This window comes from Cervus elaphus, chromosome 24 (genome assembly GCF_910594005.1).
Source record: "Cervus elaphus chromosome 24, mCerEla1.1, whole genome shotgun sequence".
Taxonomy (NCBI): domain Eukaryota; kingdom Metazoa; phylum Chordata; class Mammalia; order Artiodactyla; family Cervidae; genus Cervus; species Cervus elaphus.
This window is the reverse complement of record NC_057838.1, coordinates 20,321,467-20,343,674: the sequence shown is the minus strand read 5'-3', so window position 1 is coordinate 20,343,674 and position 22,208 is coordinate 20,321,467. Positions and strand designations below refer to the sequence as shown.

The 22,208-nt window shown below is 48.4% G+C and overlaps 2 protein-coding genes across 11 annotated transcripts in view; one reads left to right on the top strand and one right to left on the bottom strand.

Moving 5' to 3' along the window:
* The window catches only part of UBP1 (upstream binding protein 1), a 64,715-nt gene extending 60,875 nt beyond the window's left edge, over window positions 1–3,840 (top strand). For both annotated transcript variants that reach the window (XM_043886932.1, XM_043886931.1), the window contains one exon: window positions 2,000–3,840. In XM_043886932.1, the coding sequence (XP_043742867.1) occupies window positions 2,000–2,037 (38 nt within the window). In that variant the 3' untranslated portion in view covers window positions 2,038–3,840. The remainder of the gene's footprint in view (window positions 1–1,999) is intronic.
* The window catches only part of FBXL2 (F-box and leucine rich repeat protein 2), an 84,021-nt gene continuing 65,363 nt past the window's right edge, over window positions 3,551–22,208 (bottom strand). For 2 of the 9 annotated variants that reach the window (XM_043886937.1, XM_043886938.1), the window contains 12 exons: window positions 14,022–14,090; window positions 13,827–13,941; window positions 13,482–13,608; window positions 13,307–13,381; window positions 11,998–12,128; window positions 11,449–11,509; window positions 10,749–10,793; window positions 10,160–10,216; window positions 9,162–9,231; window positions 6,657–6,698; window positions 6,296–6,508; window positions 3,551–5,738 (listed from right to left, as the gene is read on the bottom strand). In XM_043886937.1, the coding sequence (XP_043742872.1) occupies window positions 5,569–5,738; window positions 6,296–6,508; window positions 6,657–6,698; window positions 9,162–9,231; window positions 10,160–10,216; window positions 10,749–10,793; window positions 11,449–11,509; window positions 11,998–12,128; window positions 13,307–13,381; window positions 13,482–13,608; window positions 13,827–13,941; window positions 14,022–14,046 (1,131 nt within the window). In that variant the 5' untranslated portion in view covers window positions 14,047–14,090 and the 3' untranslated portion in view covers window positions 3,551–5,568. The other 7 variants (XM_043886934.1, XM_043886933.1, XR_006337661.1 and 4 more) reach the window with 7 other exon arrangements.

Sequence of the window (22,208 nt, the reverse complement as noted above, 5' to 3'; positions counted from 1 at the left end):
CTGGGGGACGCAAGCCGTTAGGCTGTCTCTGAGGAGCAGCACCCAGGCGGGGCAAGGCTGTCTGCAGAGGAAGGAGCTGGGCTGCTCTGGAGGCCTGCGGGCCTGTGGCTGCCGTGCGGGGGAGGGCAGGCAAAGCAGGAGCCAAGTCCAGTAGGCATAGTGGTGGTGGGAGCTTAGGTTTTATCTGAAAGGCACTGCAAAGTCAGTGATTCGTTTGTAAACCAACAATAATGTGAGTAGGTTTGTCTTTTCTTCCACTCTTGCAACTCTGTAGACAGAGAAGGTGGGAGAAGCGCAGGCAGGAGGTGTCACCCAGACCAGAGGTGAGGGGGTTTGGACGGTGACAGGCCTGCTGAGCTCCGCCCGGGACGGGGCGCGGCTGTGACTTAGGGAGCACTGCGCAGGCGGTGGTCACGGTGGGGGCAGTGCTGAGCGCGCCTCCGACCCTCTTCCGTTGGGCCGTGGTGTGTGACTTGGGACAGAGGGTCACTGTGGATGCCAGCAGAGCAGTGGACAAGAAGGCAGCTGGAGCTGGCAAGGTTTCCCACCTCTGCCTAGCGAGCTCAGGAGGCTAAGTGAACATTATCACCAGTCTTAAATCAGTGGTGGAAGAACAGTCTCAGAACTGTGTGTGTCAATTGGTCACTTAATAGTAAAAAGTCTGCTATGATAACAATGTATCATATAATGATAAAAATCTATCAAAACTTTCAGAAGGAAAGCAGACTTGAGGACCATTTGTGTGTGGCAGTTTTTAAAATCAGTACTTTTTAATGTAAACAACTTGATTAAATATGTCACAGGATTTGAGACCCATTAAAAAATAAGTTTGCAAAAAAAAATAAATAAATAAAATAAAAAATAAGTTTGCAAAAACTTGAGACTTCATTTTAGGACATGGAAATGTCGAGTTAATTCTCCCTGCTGGGGCTGGCAGGAGGTACCTGGGTTTCAGATCTAAGTTAAGCCTTCACTATGTCTTTGGTGATTCACAGCCGTAGAAATCCTTGAGGTTATGGAGGGAAAGAATGTGCAAAGCAGGCCCAGATGGGGTTCAAGAGACTTCCAATTAAAGGGTTAAAGGAGGGTTTCTTAAATGCCAAGTTATTATGGGAGCAGAACTTTAAGATCTAAATCCAGTCTTAGCAGGAAAGCTGCACCTCAGAGAGCAAGACGTCCTATGTCACTTTCTTCTGGTAAGTTACTCAGAAGAGCAGCCCCCCTTGAAGTGAGGGGCTGAATTGAGGACTTCAGCCTGCTGGACGTGTCTCAAGCCTTCAGGTTACCTGCAGGGGCTGTTTAGACTGTGAACTGACCCACCGTTGTTTTCTTTACACATCCCTGTGAAGACTAGTACCCTTTTCCCAATTTTTCATTCTCAAAGCAATAGTGTTTAGTCTGCAAAACTGACACGGTCTGTACCAGGTAGTTCACAGAGTGTGTGGCTGTGTCCTCTGACGGCAGTGCGTGTGTCTAGCGTTAGGCATCACAGGATGCCCCTCCCGTCTCAGTGTCCTGTTTTTAGACGTTTGTCCTTATGAAAAACTTCATTTGTTCCTTGATGAATGCCTGTACTGCTCCTCGCCATCTCCTGAGAAACACTAGGCCAGCAGGCAGAGCTAGTGATTATTAATTATTTCCAGAAAAGGTAGGTATAAGCACCCGGTTTATTCGATGGTCTCTGCTCTGTGCTCAGATAAGCGGCAGAGGGAACGTGGACATGATGTTTTAGGGAGGAGGGGCTGGAGCAGGTTACTCAGCCTTTTCTTCTCTAGAATACTTAAAGGTGGGAGGCTGTAGGGTGAGAGCAGCGTTTAACGTTTTCAATTTCCCTTTTTTTTTTTTAGTGAATTATGTTTTTATTTTTAATCAAAGGATACCTGCTTTACAGTATTGGTTTCATTTCTGCCATACCTGAGTATGAATTAGTTCAATTCAGTCTTGATTCTCTGGCCTGGTTAAGAAAGTTGAGCGTTACTGTCCCTTCCTTTCTCCACAGCTGAAAATGGTGGTGGCGTCCACATCATTTTGAAGTGACGTCCTCCGTAGTCTGAACTCTATTCAGCACCAAATAAAAGTCACGCTTAAAAGTGTGTGAAGACTGAATCCAAGAAGTCTTGGGATTGGATTTTACCGTATGAAATGTTTCATATTGAAAACACAGGATGACCTTCCTAATGAGCTGGACGAGAGGCGCCCCTGCTCCGCGGCCCCGCGCAGCTAGGCCGCCTGCCTCTCTGCCGGAGAGGCCAGCACACAGGTCCAGAGCAGCCTTTGCTGTCTTTTACACTGTATGCGGTTTGGAGATGAATGTACTGTGGGCATTGACATTTCTGGGCCAGTGTGGTGTCTGTGGCCTGGACCTTATGCTGACCTGGGAGGGGGGCCGGGCCGCCGCGGACACGGGCCGATCGGTGGTCAGGGGAGAGGCGCGGCGCCTCCTCGGAAAAATCATGTCTAAGGGTGTGCGTCTGCCATGATCATGCCGGATCGGGAGGATCCAAGCCAGGAAGACGGGCTTGAAGCAAACTGCATTATCAAGAGTACCTTGGTGAGAGGATCAGTGTAAATCCTAATAGGTACAAAGACTTTTGTGTTTTTGCTTTGTCACAGATTTATTGAAAAACTTTTTGCTTCTGCTTCCATTTTTAGCATTTGTTTCTGGTTTTCATTTTTGAATCCCCAATGCCTTTTAAACTCATGTGGTTTTCTTTCTCCTTTTTCTCTGTCTCCAACCACTTAGCAACCGCCTTCCCTGACCCCCTTCCTGTTCAACATTTTTTAAAAGCCCTGTTCCAGACATTGGAAATACACCCAAGCAGGAGAAAACAGTGTGATAGTTTGTAACTTCGTGTTAAGGGGTCTTCATTATCAGGAGTTGAAATTATTCTTGGAACACTAGACATCACAAACACTATCTTGCACCATCAAAATTCCTTACTTCTCAAATATGGAGCTTTAGTACAATCATGGGTAACATTCTAGTGATTATTTAGGGACTTTTTATACACCACATAATAGCTTCTTTTTCTATGAAAAGAGTGCCTCTTTCACAAAACCAAATGCTTGTCGGCCAGTATACTTTTCAAAGGGAATCACTGTTTTTTGCTATTTTTTCTACTATCTCTCTTTTCCCTTCACCCAAAGCCTTCCCAAAATTCGTCAGCAAGCATTTGAGGCCTGTGGTGTACTAGACACAATTAAAAAAACAAACCACTTCGATTGCATTTTAATTATACCATCTCTATTTACCCAGTGTCTTGGTTTTGAATGTTTTATTTGATGCTTGAGTTTGAAATCTTTCCCAAAAGACAAAACTACTCCAGTGGGTAAAAGCTTTGTATTTTGTTTTATTCATAAAGGGGGTTATTTGATATTTTTAAGAAAGTACTGTCTTTAAATACTCCATCTTTGGCCTGAAAATAAATATCCCTTACTTGTATAGACCCCAAGCTGGAGAGCTTTCCTTCTGTCATTTCCCCTTTGCTTTCGCTACGACCACATGTTTTCTGTACCAATCACTTGGGAAAGAAGTGAGCTCTCTCCATTGTTTTAGAGTTTTGCTTGTCTATTTAGCATTCCTTTTTGAGTCTCAAGATTTATGGAACAATAAATGTCATTTAATGCTGTGTGCTATTTTGAATTCATCAGGTTTTTACAAGTGGGGTTAAAAAAAAAAAAAAGCTCGTCAAACTTGAAATTACACCAAGCAGCAATGAACAGGAGTCTGTCCCAGTGGAACAGGTTAAATTACGGCACCAGCAAATTTGCTACTTGTTTTTTTAATAGTAGGATGTACACATTTCAGTATAATAAATGTTTTCCGATTGTTTTTGCAAATGTGTGTCTCATTTAAAATCCAGGTTCCTGCCAGTGTCACTTCATGTCATAGAATCAAGGGGCTCACTGTGTATGTTCTGAGTACACCAGTCCAAATGTCCTTAGAAGAGCTGGTGGGGGGTGTTTTCCTTTCGTTGTTTTCTCAAAGCAAATGCAACTGAGGACAGGTCATCCAGCGATTGTTCCACACTTACATTTTAAAGAGGAAGCAAACCTGATTTCCTTAACAGAGGTCCTTTGCTGTTTTGTAATTGCAGTCCTGTGTCATTCAGCCAGAGTCCAATAGCTTTGAGAGGTTGTGTCCGAGCTCGAAAGAGATAATGTATAAAAGGTCCTGGTCATTTAAATTTTTAAAACGGAAACTATACTCATAGCTTTCTGCAACACCCATTTCCCCCATACACAGTGATATAAATGTATATTTCAATAACTGCTATGGTATACACACAATTTTTAGATCAGGAAATACTAGAGTATATAATGCTGCAAAATCACCAGGACTAATGATTTATCTATCTGCCTTCTCTTCCCAGAATGCAACTGAGGTCTTGTATTCTAAATGATTCTAAAACTTTTCACCTAATAGAACCCTAACTCTGTTAGAACTATTGCTGGTTGTGGGGAAATTTCTCTTTTGCTGTTTCTCTTCAGCTTCTCAGGAGCTCTGTTTGGTTGCTAAGAAGGATTAGCACAGAGGTTCAGTGAAGGTCACAGTCTGGACAGCACAGTGTAAAAACCAGATCACCTTATCAGATTTCAGATAACATTAGAATGCCTGAGTTTGGAAAATGCTTTTGGTCAGATATGTCTGCCACAAGATAATAGCAATAAGCCCTCTGACTTAAGCACTGCGGCGGTTTATTAATTTTTATCTAAGTCTCAAAGGTGCCAACACTTCACTGAGCTGAGTTGTAAGTGTGTAAAATTTTTGAATAGTTCTGGTGTAACTTAATTTCTAAGACTTAAAATAAACTTGGAAAAAAACCACACCCATTCTACATGCATCTATTATTTTTAATTGATTATAGTATGGATAACTTGAGCCCTAAATTCTTTAAGGTCCCCCAAATTCTCTGAGAGATGACAGGATTAGCTCTTTAACAAAAACACGTTTTGTACTGTCGCCTACCCCAGAGCTCACGATTTCTCATCAGGCAGCACAAAGTCTGAGTTGCTTTTGTTCAGTTTCTGGTCCCCAAGAGGACCTACGACAAGTTGACAGAAAGGTGGAGACCCTGCTCCACCCTTTCTAGAGGCCTCGTCCTTTGGTGTCTCATGGAAACCTATTACCTTGCCTTCCAAGTAAGTCTCCAAATACAAAACTGTCAGGCATTGTGAATTTGCAATATAGTTACTTCAACAAAGTTGCTATTTTAACCTTCAAAGTGGAAGAGTCCTGCTAATCAAAATGGACTGGTGAATAAAAGGAGGTCATGGGCTTAAGTATCAGGTAGAAAACCAACAGCTTATTTTTCTGCTCCATTTGTGCCGACACTGACGGTCTGTTGAGGAACGCTGGCGGAGCGGAGGGTGGGGGTTTGCATCTAGGGCAGCACCACCTCTTAGGAGATCCAGGTTTCCTGCGTGCTCCGCTGCACTGAGACCGCCCCGGCTCTTTGTTAACCGACACACACAAGGCTTTGAATTGATTGCATCACAGCAGAGCAAAGGTAAAAACTACCACCAGAGTTACCGCGGTCCCTGCAGTCTTTTACCTGTGAACGCCTCTCACTGGAGAATCAGAGCCGGGTGACGGCGGAGAACGGCACGCAGGCCTCCGGCGGGCGGCGTCAGAGGACGACACAGCACCGGCAGAGCCGCTGCCCGCCGCCCCCCGCGGCCGGCGGCGGGGTGACGGGGGCGAAGTAGGCGTGCACTCTGACGTGAGGGAGCTGCGCCTGGAAGTGAGGGAAGTGCATCGTCCTCAGACCTGTGGGCAGCAGGGCAACCACCCGCGTAACCCCAGAAAGCCCACAGCTCTCCGTGTGGAACTAGTTCACTCCACCGTTCGGCACAGCGCCTCAACTGGTGGTGTGCGCTAGAGCTGCTCCTGTGTGACCCCCGGAAGCAGCACCTTCTGGAGCTGAGAGGCGCTTTCGGTCCCTGTGTGCAAGCCCAGCGGCGACGGGAGCGCCGCGGCCTGCTCGGGCCACGTGCAGAGCTACCGAACTTCTGAGGTGCTCCAGAGCACCAGGTGGGCGACCGGGGAAGGGACGCCACCACTAAGGCTCTTTACCTGGGTGAGCAAAGGTCAAGCCTACTGGGAACGCCTTCTGTACTTTCGCCCAGACCCATGCTAGAAGCTGAATCTTCAGGGTGGACGCTACTAAGGAGGTTCTGCAGAAGCCTAAGGAGGCAGCTGGCGTAGCTCGGCCCGGCTCCCCCCAGACGGAATGGAGGCTGACTCTCCGAGCCTGCTGAGGCCTGGGCGGCGCTGCCGGCTGCCCGCGCTCACCCGCATGCGCTTGATGCCGGCCCGCGTGACCTGCTGGCAGTCGTAGAGCTCCAGGCGCTCCAGGCCGCGGCAGTGCTCCAGGTGCTCCAGGGCCACGTCGGTGATGAGCAGGCAGTTGTCCAGCTCCAGCACCCGCAGCCGCTCGTGGCCACAGGGGCTGTTGCTCAGGTGCAGGATGCCGTCGTCCGTGATGAGCTCGCAGTGGGACAGGCTCTGGAAGGAGAGGCGGCGCGGTGTCGGCAGGAGCCACGGCTCGGGAGGCTGGGCCTGGGGGCAGCGGCCTCTCTCATCGTCCCCCCGGGGGTAGGGATGGAACCGACACTGCAGGGGACGGTCCGCGCCGAGAGGACCCTGAACTCACCTCTTCCCGCAAACAGCGAGTCTACAGCTACACAGGGACCAGCTGCCTCCGGAAAAAAACACAAAAACCAGCTGGCCAACCTCTCCACCTTGGGCAGAGGAGAGGAGCTGGTGCAAGTGGGCAGGGGAGGCCACGGTCTGTCATGAACCCCACCCCTGAGGGCAAAGACCCCCCCATCAGAAGGGAACTCAAAACCTGGAGTTTCTCACTGAACCGCACATTGGGCACCAGCGTCTCCCAGAGGCGAGGTTTTACAGCTGCCTGTGCCCCCGTCTTCGTATATGGGCTGCTCCTGGCTCACCTGACCCTGACGGCCGAAGGGGGCTCGTATTCCCGGCCCTCTCGGGACTTTTAACATGAGAAGAGACTCCTGGCAGACTACCACCCCAGGCACTGTGCACACAGCAGGCCGAGACGCCCTGTCTTTCTGGCAAGAGGCCCCCAGACGTGCCCCCAGCCAAGGCAGGCAGGTGTGCTAGCCCTCTGCCAGGCCCCCAGACAGGAGTTTACACCCTCCTCTGGAAAACTACCACACAGGTCACAGAGCTGAAGAACAGCCCTGAACTGAAAAATACAGCAGAGAGTTTCAAGAGCAGACTGGGTGAAGCAGATAAAAGGATCAGTGACTTGAAAAACTGGTAGTGAAAATCAGCCAATCAGAGCAGCAGAAAGGAAAAAAATACAGTCTAACAGACTTACAGGACAGCATCAATTGGACTAACATTCTCATTATAAGGGATATAATTAAAGTGTGAAAAGTTAATCTTTTTTTTTTTTTTTAAAGTTAATCTTAAAAGCAGCAAGAGAAAAACCAGTTGTTACGTGCAAGGGAATTCCCGTAAGACTATCAGCAGACTTTTCAGGAGAAATTTTGCAGGCAGGCCTGAATGGAGGGGCACTATATAAGTGCTGAAAGAAAGGGGTAAACAATTCCAACCAAGAATACCAGCAAGGTTATCATTGGGGGAGAGGTGGGAATTCCCTGTGGTCCACTGATTAGGACCCAGGGCTTTCACTGCCAGGGCCCAAGTTCCATCCCTGGTTGGGGAACTAAGATACCTCGAGCCACACAGCGCAGCACACGCCTCACACACACGAGCCACCTTACAAGAAGTGTTAAAGGGACTCTGTTAAGCTAAAAAGGGCACTAATTATAGCAACATATGTGAAAGCATAAACCTCACTGGTGACAGCTATAATAAATCAGGGTGAAAACTAAAACTTTTTTTTTTTTTTTTTTTTTTTTTTGAAAACTAAAACTTTGTAGTAGCAAAGTAATACAGCTTTTATTGGCTATAATTCTTTACTCTTTAATAGCTAAAATTCTTGGGTAGCTTCTAGGAGCAATGAGCTGCATTAATATTTTTTAAAAGTCCACAAAACTGGCTCTGGTACTAAGAAAACCAGCCCCCTAATGTCACTGACACCCGCTGATGACACACCCTGCAGGCTGCGAACTGAAGGAACAAGGACCCCTAACCTCTGCACAAGCTTCATCAGCTCCTCTGGGTTCTCTTGAATCTGGAGCCCCCTTGTCTGCATCCGCTTCCCTTTCAGATCGCCTTCTAGATTCAGGTTTTTGAGAGGACAAGGCCTGTCCTCCCGAGAATCACAGACCAGTTCCTTGAAGGGAGGAGGGGGTGTGTGCACACACTTGCCTCATTCATATGAAAAATGAAAAGGACAACCTGGGAACTGAAGTTCAGCAAATGAGGTGTGGCCGTCACCTGCTAGGGGCTGGTGGTCACTCCCCTCATCGCTTCCTGCTTGCAGATCTTTAGTGAAAGATAAAAACCAGGGTTCACAATTCTCAATCTGTGGAACTTAGCCCACCGGCACTGCCTCCTCTCAGCTCTGGGGCTGGCGGAGGGCTCCCTGGCGTGGAAGCAGAGCAGTCGGCCTTCCCCAGGGAGGCGGGCACCGGCTGCGGGTCCATCACCATCCACGCTGCCGCTGACCCTCGGCTCCACCTGGGGGCCCAGAGGCATGGCTGCCACATCCGCCTCAAAGTGGAGTAGCCCCTGGAGCACCCCTCACAGGGATCCAGACACGTCCTGCCCTGCAGTGTCTGGGCTAGGGTAACGCCACTTCCCCTGGTGGCTGATCCTGTCACTCCAGAGCTTAGGACAAGGTCTGGCATGAGCACCCCTCCCGCAAGACATGCTTGTAGCTAAATCTGAATCCTCCACGCTTTTTTCTCTTTATTTGAGGCCCTTATTTTGGGTTTTTCTTATAGTGTCTTTTACTCTTAAGTTCCCTTTCTGGGAGTTGCTTATATGAGTACAGGAGAAAATAGAGAAGATTTCCAAAGTCACTAGAACCCCGGCTGGGGACAACAGTGTTTGAATAACATCTCCTGCTGGCGTGGATCCTGCGCTCCAGGAGCTGGGGAGCTGGTGGGAGTCCAAGGCCACGGTGTCTCAGGGTCGGGGAAGGGCAGAGAGTGCGCCCTCGGGCAACCAGGGGGAAGGAGGTTAAACCAGAACAAAGCCCAAGGCTGCTAACCTTCCTCACACCTCGGGACAAGGCCGTCTCGGGGACAAGGGGTGGACAAATCCCATCTGAGGAGCAGATTTTGTCAATTAGAAAACCAGATCACAACCAATTTGGGAGTGAAGACACGAGAAGCACAAAATTATCGGCAGATACAGTAGAGGGAAACCGTTCCGTCAGAAAATCTGGAAACAGGTAGGTGCTGACTAGCTCTGAAACCTGACCCCAACTCCAAAAGACAGTCCCAGAGCTGTCCAAGGCCTAGCACGCTTATGCCTGAGGGAGAAGAACTCAGGAGAAATGTGGAAATACAGGGACCTGGGGGCGAGGGGGGAGAGTAAGTCAGGCCAGATGGACTCTGATGGTGCTATAAAGCCCGAGCCCCTGCTGACAGAGCGAGGCCAAGGCGGACAGGGGAGCTGGCTTAAGGGCGTCCCAGGACAGCGGGCAGACCAGAGCCCAGGAGCCTCACCATCTGGGCAGCTCTACAAACGTGGGCACGCTTCTGAAGCACTCCGCACCTCGGCTTCCTTGCTGATAAAAGGGGTGTCCACAGTGCCCGCATGGCAGTGCTGTTGGGATCAAGTCTGGGTATCTGGGGGAGCAGGCGGCCGAGTTCACACAACTCGCTGGGTGAACAGGGACTCCAGGCCCAGCAGTGGATGGAACAGGCGTGCAAGGTCCGCATGCCCGAGTGCAGCACTCTTCACTGCTCATTGTGGACCGTTTGGTATACTCACGAATCCCCCCTCCATAGATACATGACCTTTTCACTCTGACAGGCTGAACATGAATTTGTGTAAGGACCTGGGTCCCTGTGTTAGGTTCATATCCAAAAATGAAAACAGTAACATGTAGATACTCTACCTCCCAAGTTAGCCCAACTAACAGACCCTTGAAACCAAGGATGACGACACCCTTCCAGACAGGAGTTTCCTGCTGTAGTGGGGCAGGGTGGCGGGGGATCTTTCATCCCTGAGAGGTAAGTCCACCACCAAGAGCTGACTCACCAGGGCTTGCAGCTTGGGACAGTGAATGGAGAGCTGGGTGAGCGTGCGGTCCGTTATCTGCAGAGAAACATGCTGAGTCAGTGTGGCTTCCACACCAGAGCTTAATACCTAACCCTGCTTCTCCTGAACACAAGAACCAAACGGTGCAGAAGAGAATTAAAAACTCATCTCAAGCACACGCAGGCTGGGAGCGCCTCTCCTCACCAGCAACCTCAAATCTGCTTACTCCCCGAGTTGCGAAGCTGTTCTCGTCTTTACCCTGGAGCCCCCAGGGGGACAGGGCACAAAGCGGGAGTGGGCGAGGGGGCCCCCAGGATTCTCTGTGCAGTCACCTCATCACTGGGCATGCAAGCTTTCCTCTCCCAGAAGTTATGTGAAAATGAGGGTTTTGTTTTTTTTTTTAAGTTTGACAAAAGATGGTGCTATCCTCAACTCAGCTCTGATGACTGAGAGCAGCCCAGAGTGTACAGAGCGCCCTGACACCCGTGCTGGGGCAAGGAGGCGCCAGACCAGCGCGTGCCAGCGTCTCTGGTTACACCCGTCTGTCCGTGGCTGCGGGGCGCCCTGCAGGGCTGTCGGGGGCACTCACCAGGATGCATTCTTCAAGATCCATTTTCTCCAGGTCGTGGCAATTCTGCAAGAGTTCACGAGAGTCCATGAGACACCCCCTGTTCCCAAAGTGACCCAGTGAGCCGGCGCGTCTGAGCAGGCGCCCTCGGAATCCCAGTCACATGGAAGTAGGCATTGGGGGAGGCCGCGTGTCCTCTCATCCTGAAAGGCAGTGTCTGCACCTTCCCGGGGGCTCACAGGTCTCAGCGTGTAGGTTCTAGCCACGGAGGGGTTTCTGGGAGGACACGGGGTGGGGCGCTCACCACAGTGTGGCTGCTGGGGGATGTGATAGGAGGCAGAGTCATCAGCCCCAGGAGGACAGCGGCTCTGGGTGGCAGGGGAGTGGGGGGCGGGCGGGCAGAGGCAGAGCCCGGAACAGCTGAGGGACGCTGCTGAGACCAGAGTCGGGGTCTGTGAGGAAGGGCATCTCCCGCAGGGAGGATGCTGCCCCTACTGTGGCCCCGCCTGACGAAGTGAGACTGAGGGCCAGGCCCCACTCCTGGTATAGGCGCCCTCAGCTTCCGGGCCCAAGGGAGAAAATACAGAACACACCCCTCTCCCCCACCAGGACTCTATTCTACTTGGGGCCCATCATCTCTGAAGGTCGTTTTTGGTACACTCCAAGTCACTTTGGAGGGAGGTGACTGAGAGGTTGGTTGGTTTGGTAACGCCTCTCTTACCCGAGCTAGAAGCGTAAAGCCTGCATCAGTCAGGTGGGAACATCGGGCGGCCTCCAAGATCCTGGGATGCGGAGTGCAGGGGAGACAAAGGGGCAGCTGGTTAACCACGGAAAAGCAGCGCCTGCTTCACAGTGCTGAGTTTATTTGACTGGCACAAAACGGAGGCTTAGGCAGTCCCACCCCAGTCAGGTCAGTAAGTACAGGGACCTTCCCACGATGCCAGCACACCACTGCTCTCGTTTTTCGATATTATTCCAGTATGTACTGACTTTTAAACAATACCCTCTGCTCCCATCAGATCACTCACATGTCAAAGTAATAACAGGACGAGGCACCTGAGTGACGTCCGTCAGGAAATGCAGACTCAGGTTCCCGGGGCTGGGCCGTGCGCCGCCCTCCACACAGCCCGAAACGAGCGCGTTCACGCTCTGTCCCATCCCAGTCCCTCTGACAGAGGCCACCACCTATTCCAGCGGCTGCGGCTGCGAGAAGCCCCCCGCTCCCGGCCCCAGGCCCTGAGGGGCAACGCGGAAGGCGCGGCGCACTCACTGGAGTCTGGGGCAGTTCAAGGCCAGGGCCGTCAGGGAGGCGTCGGTGAGGCTGCCGCAGCCGGACAGGCAGAGCGCCTGCAGCCGCGGGCAGCCCCGGCACAGCTGCACCACGCCGTCGTCCGAGACGCGCTGCGGGCCAAGCGCAGAGTCAGGCCGGCGACACCGGCGCGGAGCCTCCCGCGGCCGACCGCGGGGCCACCCGGGCCGTAACGTTTCATCCGATGGTGTAACCAAAGTAAGGGTAAGTACAGAGAAGACAGGTATCTACGTTCTCTCTGCACAGCTTTAAAATATTCAAGCATTACTAACAGTAAAATTTTAAAATTCCATTTCTTACTCAGTCTTTTTCCAGGAAAAATTCATAAACTTGTGTTAAAGATCAGATTTAACGAAGAGCTCATGAGATTTGCCTGGTTAAGTGACATTAATTTTTGGTTGGATTTCTACAGATTAATACTAATTAAAAGATATCTATTCTATAAATCATATGGGTATATTTATAATATTTCCTGAAGTGGTGTAGAAAATAACAAAATTAAGTAAATCACTGAATTATTGATAAATGGCTTAGAATTCTATGAATCTAGTTATAAAGATTCAAATTAATATCTTTATTTAAATACACGAATTTCTGTAGCAATAAACATGTACATTTATGTCAGACTTCCAGTCCCCTGCCAGTGCTATCCTACATGCAATTCAGGGTCCTATTTCTGAATGAAGCTGTCTCATAAAGTCAGTATCTCCTCATAAGATAGTTTCTGCTTTATCTCCCATCACTGGGGACTTTAAAGATTTGTGATTCATTCAGTGAATGCCAAATACAAGGGATTTCATTTAATTTTCTCAAAAATGACGTTCTCCTTGAGAAACCCAGCTGGCTGCAGCAAGCACCTTCTTCAATTCTCAATTATCGACGACAGTGGAAAAAACCAATCATCCTTCACAGGCTGATCATGCACTGACGCAAATCACACCTCACCCTTTATTCTTCATACCTGTCATTGCCTTTTACCCACTGAGGCAGCATGAGAGGTGCCATCACTCCCAGTTTATAAGTAAAAATAAGACACCGAGACCTCCCCAGGAATTGTTCAGGTTAGTGACTAGTTCATAGCATCCTTGATATCTTCAAATAAATCAAGACTCTAATCTCTGCTATTTTTAGGGGAAATGCTCATGGCTCTGCATTGGCCTTTCATCTGTGGGAAGCGGTGGGTCACAGAAGGACACGAGGTAAGGGAGTGGCAGTCCCCCACGCCCCAACACCGCCCTGGGGGAGCGCACGGGAGAGGCACGCTACTCACGGAGCAGGACTGCAGGTTGAGGCTCACGAGCTCATGGCAGTAATTCTGAATGTGCTTCAGAGCTTCGTCTTCCAGCTGCGTGAACGGAGAACACAGGAGAGGTGGAGCCAGCTAGGGGACGGGGGCCGGCGCCCCAGTGACGCGCGGCAGACAAGCCTGGCGAGCGGACCCGTACCTGCGTGCAGCCCCTCAGCAGCAGGGCCCTCAGGCCGCGGCAGCCGCGCACCAACGCCTCCACGCCGTCCTTGGTGATCTGGTCGCACCACGACAGGTTGAGGTACTCCAGGTGCTGGCAGCCCTCACTGGGAGAACAGGAAACAGCCACGCCTGTGCAGTCCATCCCATGGAGAGTGCAGGCACGTCTCTGAGCTCAGAGACCTGCAAACAGTTCCCGGGAGAGAGACCTCCAGGACCCGAGTCGCCCACTTCCTGCCGCAGGGGGACCACGCAGAAAGTTTCAAACACCAGGATGCTTGAGCCTTGGATATTGTTTGTGACCGCCACTGACAGGCACTCTTACCTGATCCCCTTTAAGGAGCTGTTTGTAATGGACACGCAGGAGGTCAGATCCAGATGCTTCAGCTTGGAACAGAATCGGCTAAGGCTGTAACACGTGCTGAAAGAGGACAGGCGCACTAAAGGCTTTTTCAACCACCTTTCCCTCCCCTCGCTCTCCCAGGGCCTAGCAGTCACCAAAGTGATATCTGGTACTTACCTGTCAGTGATTTTTGTGCACCCATTGAGGTTTAAATGTTCAATGTTTCGGCAGTTCTGTGCAAAGGTCCTAAAATGAGAAAACACTGTTCAAACTCCCTGCAAGTTGCAAGGCAGCCAGCAGAGGGCATGTGGAACCATTCACATTGAGAACAACACTCTTCAAAAGCTCAATTTATGGTGGAAGGGACACTTACATGAGATCTACTCTCTTAACAAGTTTCTAAGTGTATAACATGTAACTGTTGACCGTGGCTACCAGTGTCCTTCGAATTCTGATGCTCACAGGAAGCAGCTGAGGTTCTTGTCGCTGCAGAAGTCTGCTGGTGTACTGAGGCAAACTGCTTGGCAGTCTGCATTTCCAAGAAGTTCCCAAGTAGTGCCCGCGCTGCTGCCCTGGGGACACCACTTTGAGAAGCAAAGCCCTAGACAGACTGCATATCAGCGGAAACTCTTCTTCACTCAGACTCTGGCGGTTATCTGAGAGCAGAGGTCTGGCTCCCAGTTCTCATCCACAGAAAAATCAGCTGGCAGTGACAGGGTAACAGGCAGGAAGGCCAGGGGTCTCCAGATGGAGGAAATAGGCTGCAAGTGTCAGACATTTTTCTCTCTCTTAAGCGGCAGGAGGAAACAAACTAGTGATATTTTTTTCCTTCTCTATACAAATTTAAAAGGTTTCTCTTAAAATACTGTGTTGCCATAATGACACCTGGTTTCACCTGAAGTTAACTATTCTCAAACCTTGAGTTAACCAATGCATTTTTCTATGGAAATGTTTGTCTTAAGCTATGTTAATGTACTATGCATTTACCCCAGACTCTGTCTTCAAGTCGGTTCCGCCTAATGGCTCAGAACCTACTTGACAAACCATTATGTTATGCTCAGATATTGTTCCCCTAATCTATGTAAGGAGAAGGAAATGGCAACCCACTCCAGTATTCTTGCCTAGAGAATCCCTTGGACAGAGGAGCCTGGTAGGCTACAGTTCACGGGGTCGCAAAGACTCGGACAGGACTGAGCAACTTCACTTTCACTTTTCAATCTTTGTAAACGAAACTATTTGTATAGTAATCTGCCCTTCTACAAGATTCAAGTCAATCGTTTTATGGCCCCAGATGAATCCTCTGGTGCCAAGATTATCCCAAATGCATCTTATGGATGAGGGGCCTGGTGCCATTTTGAGTTTTAAGACATTCCTTTCTTTCATCAACAGACTGCTGGTGACTATATAACATCCAGCTGAAGGTGTACTCTTTCTAGAAGCCCCTTCTGACGCCTATGTCAGAAGCTTTCTCTATCTCCTTTATACTTTAATAAAACTTTATTACACTAAAGCTCTGAGCGATCCAGCCTCGTCTCTGGCCCCGGATTGAATTCCTCTCCTCCAGAGGCCAAGAACCCCGGTGTCTTTTCGTGGGTCAGCAACAACCTTTCAGCAGCAACTGAAGGGGTCGCGTCCTCTATGTGCTGTGCTGTGACTTCCCTGGGCCCTTTTGGAGAAACTATCTCTGGCCACTGATAGGTCAGTAATCCATCAGTATTAAGACACATCCTTCACTGGTGAGGACACCGAGTCCTGAAGGGTGATGCCCTCAATGATCTGGGGGTTGGCAGCATGGCCAGAAGCAGAGAATTCCACATCCCTAACTCACCACTTAGTCCTTAACATATACGGCAAGGACTTGCTTAGGTCATCTGCATTTTCGTGAAATGTGGCTTCAGTGTATCCTACAGGCTTGAGTCCTGATGCTTCCAGGCAGTACCCAAAGGTCTCCCAAACCTGGCCTCAAACCACGCGTCCATCTTACCTGCTCTTTTTGCTCTGCTGTGTGTAGGGAAAGGGAACCCAGCTGGAGCCTAGTCGACTCCCTGACCTGAGTGTATGGAGTCAATTTCTGACCACGCTGTCAGAGTGACCAGAGAAGAGTAGAGAATGGAGGACTCCAGAGCTCTGCAAAGGGTTCCCTCAAGAATTCAGCAGAGTCCCAGTCAGAGAGTGCAAATCACCCAGAGCCCGGGAAGGACTCAACGAGAAGCAGTAGAGAGGACAAAGCCAGAGCTCACCTAGGGTGAGTAAGAGCACCGTGCCCACGAGACAAGAGTGAAGATGCCAAAGTGTGTGAGGCACTGGGTACAGTACTGAGCAGCGTCTTGCTTCAGAAGAGCAGTACAGCTTTCCCTAGACTAACCACCACTGCGGTCCAACCTAGTAAAAAATAAGATCTCCTCGTTCAAAGGAACTATGCCCGAGTAACTCGGCTATGTCTCAGAACAGAACTCAAGTATATTTGTCAGAATACAAAAATACTCTGTGCCCTAAATAACATTCACAATGTCTAGCATTGAACAAAAAATTAACATCCATTCAAATAAGAAGGAAAATATATCCATAATGAAGAGAAACTCACTCTATTAAGGCTATCCAGAACTGACACGGATACCAGAGACGGCTCGGTGTGCTGTGCTGTTATTTCAGTTGTCTCCTGCTCTTACAACCCCGTGGACTGTAGCCCACCCGGCTCCTCTGTCCATGGGATTCTCCAGGCAAGAATACTGGAGTGGGCTGCCAACCTCCTCCAGAGGGTCTTCCCAACCCAGGGATCAAACTTGCTTGTCTTTTACATTTCCTGCATTGGCAGGCAGGTTCTTTACAATAGTGCACCACCTGGGAAGCCCAGAGATAGCAGACAAAGGCATTAAAAGTCATCGTAACTGTGTTCTGTAGAATACACTTCTATGAAGCTGGAGTGAAGATGTTAATTAAACATTTCATGTCTGTCTATTAAGCATGTTTCACAGAGACATGAAACTCATAAAGATACAAATTAGACTTTTAAATATGAAAACCACAATAATGAGATGAAAACTTATGAATGTTTAAGATTAACAGTAGATTAGACACTGTGGAAGAAAAGATTCGTGAATTTAAAACACATAGCAACAGAAAGTATCTAAAAAGAAATATGGAAAGAAAAGCGAAAAAGAACAGAGCATGAAAGAACTGTGGGATAGCTTCAAACAACCTAATGAGCGTGTAACTGGAGTCCCTGAAGAACAGGAGATTGTGCGGGGCAGGGTAACATCAGAAGGAATAATGGCCAAGAGTTTTATGAAAATTATAAACTTACAAATTCTAGAAACTGAAAGAATTCCAAGTACAAGAAACAAGAAGGGAACTCCACCAAGGCATAAGCTTAACCAAACTGGTGAAAACCAGTGATCAAAAAACATTAAAAGCACCCAGAGAAAAAATAAGACACACCTCATACAGAGGAATAAAATAAGGATGACAAAAGAGTTCTCATCAATAGTAAAAAAGCAAGAAAACAAAAACTGTCAACACAATTTTATATTCATCAAAAAATATTTTTTCAAAACTGAAGAGAAAGTAAGTTTCTTTCAGGCAGAAGTGCTAAAGGAATTCATCAGATCTGCAGCACAAGAAAAGTTAAAGAACACTCTTCAGGCAGAAAAAAAAAAAGACATAAAATGAAAATCTGTGTTTACAAAAAGAAATGAAGGATTGGAAATATTAACTTGACTTATAGAAAGTCATTGTAGTTATTTAAATCTCTTTAAAAACAACTGTCTGTTAAAACAAAAATAGTAACTATCCAGTGTGGATTTAAGGCCATATTTGGAAACTGAAAGTGTATGGCAATAACAGCATGATAGCTGAGCAAAGGAAAATGGAAGTGAGATGTAATATAATGTGAGGGTAGACTGCAATAACTTTAAAATGTACAATATAAACTAAAAAACAACACTAAGATTATAAAATAATCAGTTGTAGCTACTAAGCCCCCCCCAAAGATATAAAATGGAAACTTGAAAAAAAAATTCTAAAAGAAGACAGCTTCCACATTAAAAAACTAGAAAATGCCAAATGAAACGCAAAATAAAGGAAATAATAAAGACCAGAGAAGAAATCAATGAAGTAAAAAACATAAAAACAAGGGGAACAAATGACATCCAAAGCTGGTTCCTTGAGAACATCAAATAATTAGTAACCCCCTAGTTAGGCTGGGGCTTCCCTGGCAGTTCAGCTGGTAAAGGATTCACCTGCAATGCAGGAGACCCCAGTTCAATTCCTGGGTGGGGAAGATCCCCTGGAGAAGGGATAGGCTGCCCACTCCAGTATTCACGGGCTTCCCTGGTGGCTCAGATGGTAAAGAATCTGCCTGCAATGCAGGAGACCTGGGTTCAATCCCTGGGTTGGGAAGATCCCCTGGAGAAGGGAACAGCTACCCACTCCAGTATTCTTGCCTGGAGAATCACCATGGACAGAGGAGCTTGGCAGGTGGGCTTGCAAAGAGTCCATGAGGTCCGTGGGGTCACAAAGAGTTGGACATGACTAAGCACAGCACAGCTAAGCTGACCAGGAATAAAAAGACAAACATTACAACTATCAGAGAAATTGACTCATCTTTACTCTTTAAAAATTGGTATTAATGTAAATAAAAATTCAAAGAATATATATATTGCAATAGGCACTGAAAATCATTGTGATTTTATTAGACTTAGGAATTACTTTCATATAGTAAAAAAAAAAAAAAATTACCAAAGTCAGGAACAAAGAGCTATCACTACAGATTTTAGACATTAAAATGATAGCAAGAAGGTATTATTCACAACTTTTTGCAAAAACTTCAAGTACTTTAGGTGAAATGGACAAAATCTTTGAAAGGCAAAAACTATACCAAAGCTAATTCAAGAAGGGATAAAAAACCGGAAGAGTTCTATATGTATTAAAGAAATAGAATTTATCGTTAAAACCCTTCCATAAAAACAAGCAGGGCAAGTAGGCCTCAATGGTGAATTCTACCAAACCAAGTAAGGTGAAACAATACAAATTCTACATAAACTTTTCAAAAAAGATGAAGAGGAGAAAACATTCTGTAAGGCTATAATTAAAATTATAATTATCACAACCTAATAATTAAACCAGACAAACACATCACAAGAAAACCACAGAACAATATCCCTCACAAACATAGGTATAAGAAAAAATTTAACAAAATTTTAGCAAATAGGATCCAACAATATGTAAAAAATGTAGTACACGACAACTCAACAAGGGCCTATCTGAAGGGTGGAAGGTTGGTTTAACATTCAAAAACCAACCAATGTAAGAAAAGGGGGGTCAAGATGGCGGAGTAGGAGGACATGGAGCTCACCTCCCCCATGAACACACCAAAAATACATCTACGTGAGGAATAACTCTCACAGCAAACTTAACTATACAACCAAAGCTACAGGAAAAATACCCACATAACTGGGAAGGACAAAAAAGGCAGTGGCAGGCGATCAGGTTCGGGACCTGTGAGGAAGAGAAAGTCCACAGGGTTGGACCCCTCGCCCTGGGGAGGGAGCAAGCTGACTCACGATAGGAGCAACCCAGGCCTGGGGTCCCGCACAAGGAGACAAGCCCCCTTGCCTGCGGGGAATCCCCTGAGGCAGACAGGAGGCTGCAGAAGCCTAGGCTGTACTTGTGAGGAGCTCGCGTCCTGGCTCGCCAACAATCAGGGCAGAGAGCCTTGCACAGTGGCTGCTGCCTCAGGCACTTCCCAGTCTGAAGGGGCGAACATCCCAGCCCTGCTCACTGCACAGCCTGGCGGAGACTCAGTTCAGTTCAGTTCAGTTCTGTCGCTCAGTCACGTCCGACTCTTTGCGACCCCATGAATCGCAGCACGCCAGGCCTCCCTGTCCATCACCAACTCCCAGAGTTTACTCAAACCTATGCCCATCGAGTCAGTGATGCCATCCAGCCATCTCATCCTCTGTCGTCCCCTTCTCCTCCTGCCCCGAATCCCTCCCAGCATCAGGGTCTTTTCCAATGAGTCAACTCTTTGCATCAGGTGGCCAAAGTACTGGAGTTTCAGCTTCAGCATCAGTCCTTCCAATAAACACCCAGGACTGATCTCCTTTAGGATGGACTGGTTGGATCTCCTTGCAGTCCAAGGGACTCTCAAGAGTCTTCTCCAACACCACAGTTCAAAAGCATCAATTCTTCGGCGCTCAACTTTCTTCACAGTCCCAATCTCACATCCATACATGACCACTGGAAAAACCATAGCCTTGACCAGACGGACCTTTGTTGGCAAAGTAAAATGTCTCTGCTTTTTAATATGCTATCTAGGTTGGTCATAACTTTCCTTCCAAGGAGTAAGCGTCCTTTAATTTCATGGCTGCAGTTACCATCTGCAGTGATTTAGGAGCCCAAAAAAATGAAGTCTGACAGTTTCCACTGTCTCCCCATTTATTTCCCATGAGGTGATGGGATCAGATGCCATGATCTTAGTTTTCTGAATGTTGAGCTTTAAGCCAACTTCTTCACTCTCCTCTTTCACTTCCATCAAGAGGCTTTTTAGTTCCTCTTCACTTTCTGCCATAAGGGTGGTGTCATCTGCATATCTGAGGTTATTGATATTTCTCCCGGCAATCTTGATTCCAGCTTGTGCTTCCTCCAGCCCAGCGTTTCTCATGATGTACTCTGCATATAAGTTAAATAAACAGAGTGACAATATACAGCCTTGACGGACTCCTTTTCCTATTTGGAACCAGTCTGTTGTTCCATGCCCAGTTCTAACTGTTGCTTCCTGACCTGCATACAGGTTTCTCAAGAGGCATGTCAGGTGGTCTGGTATTCCCATCTCTTTCAGAATTTTCCACAGTTTATTGTGATCCACACAGTCGAAGGCTTAGTCGGCGTAGTCAATAAAGCAGAAATAGATGTTTTTCTGGAAATCTCTTGCTTTTTCAATGATCTAGAGGATGTTGGCAATTTGATCTCTGGTTCCTCTGCCTTTTCTAAAACCAGCTTGAACATCTGGAAGTTCACGGTTCACGTATTGCTGAAGCCTGGCTTGGAGAATTTTGAGAATTACTTTACTAGCATGTGAGATGAGTACAATTGTGCAGTAGTTTGAGCGTTCTTGAGACTTGGGTCTAGCTAAAGACTGGGTTGGGCTAGTCAGACACACACCTGGAGTGGAATCCAGGCGGAGTCACAGAACCCACGGCCAGCATTCACACCGACGGCAGGTAGTTGGGGAGAGCGAGCTGGAAGCGCTACACGGTCTAGCTGGGGAGCACTTAGCGCGGCAGCTAAGTGCTGAACCCGAGGCAGACGGGCCCTGGGCGGTGGTTCACAGCAAGCCTTTTCCAGCCTGAGCGTTCTGTCTCCACCGTTCCACACCGCAGCTTACCGCTGGGGCAGACAGGTCCTGGGAGAAGACTGCCAGAGAGGCAGCCCAGATACCTCAACTCCTGCAGCCACGATGCCCCAGCCCTGAGCCCAGCCTACCCCACACCCAGCCTTGCACTGGATCTGGGACAAACACAACAGAGAAAGGGATGCCACCCTGGGCTGCCTCAGAGCGGAACTGCCGATGCCTACGCAGGTGGCACACAGGTTTGCTGTGACCGCAAGCCCTCACCTGCTTCAGCGATCAGCTCCTTTGATGCAGGACACACACGCAAAACAATGGAGCCTGATGGAACCAGACCTCAGAACTTCCACCTCGACTGCTGGGGAGCAGGCCCTGCCCGCAACAGGGCAGAGACAATGATGGACCAAAGAGCAAGTCCCACTGCACATCGAGTGCAGGCTCCAGATGCTGTGACACACCATCACCTCCCTCTAGCGAGCAGACAGCAGGCAGCACACTCTGAGGAAAGAGGTGGCTGGCATCCAGACCAAAAGCAGCCCTCACACCAAAAACCCGGACCTAACAGTCTACACATAGATGCTCCCACAGAAAAACAGCCCTTCAAAGCCACAGTGGACAGTTGTTTCTCCTAAATTCACAGAGACAGAGAACATTAAGTAAAATGAAAAAGCAAACCACTGTGAATTAAAACAAGAGAAGTCGAACTTCTCTGGTACTGGGAGGTCAGTGGTTAAGAATCTACCCGTCAAAGCTGGGGACAGGGATTCAATCCCGGGTTCACAAAGACGCCACACGCCACAGGGCAACCGAGCCTGTCTGCCACAGCTACTGAGCACAGGCACCGCCAGTACTGAAGCCCGTGCGCCCCAAGGCCGCTGCCACAGGGAGCCTGCACGCGGCAACCAGAGAGGAGCCCCGCTCTCCACAGCTGGAGAAAGCCTCCGTGCAGCGACGCAGACCAAGCACAACCACAAATAAATAAAAATTTAAAAAAACCAAGAGGCAGCTCCTGGAAG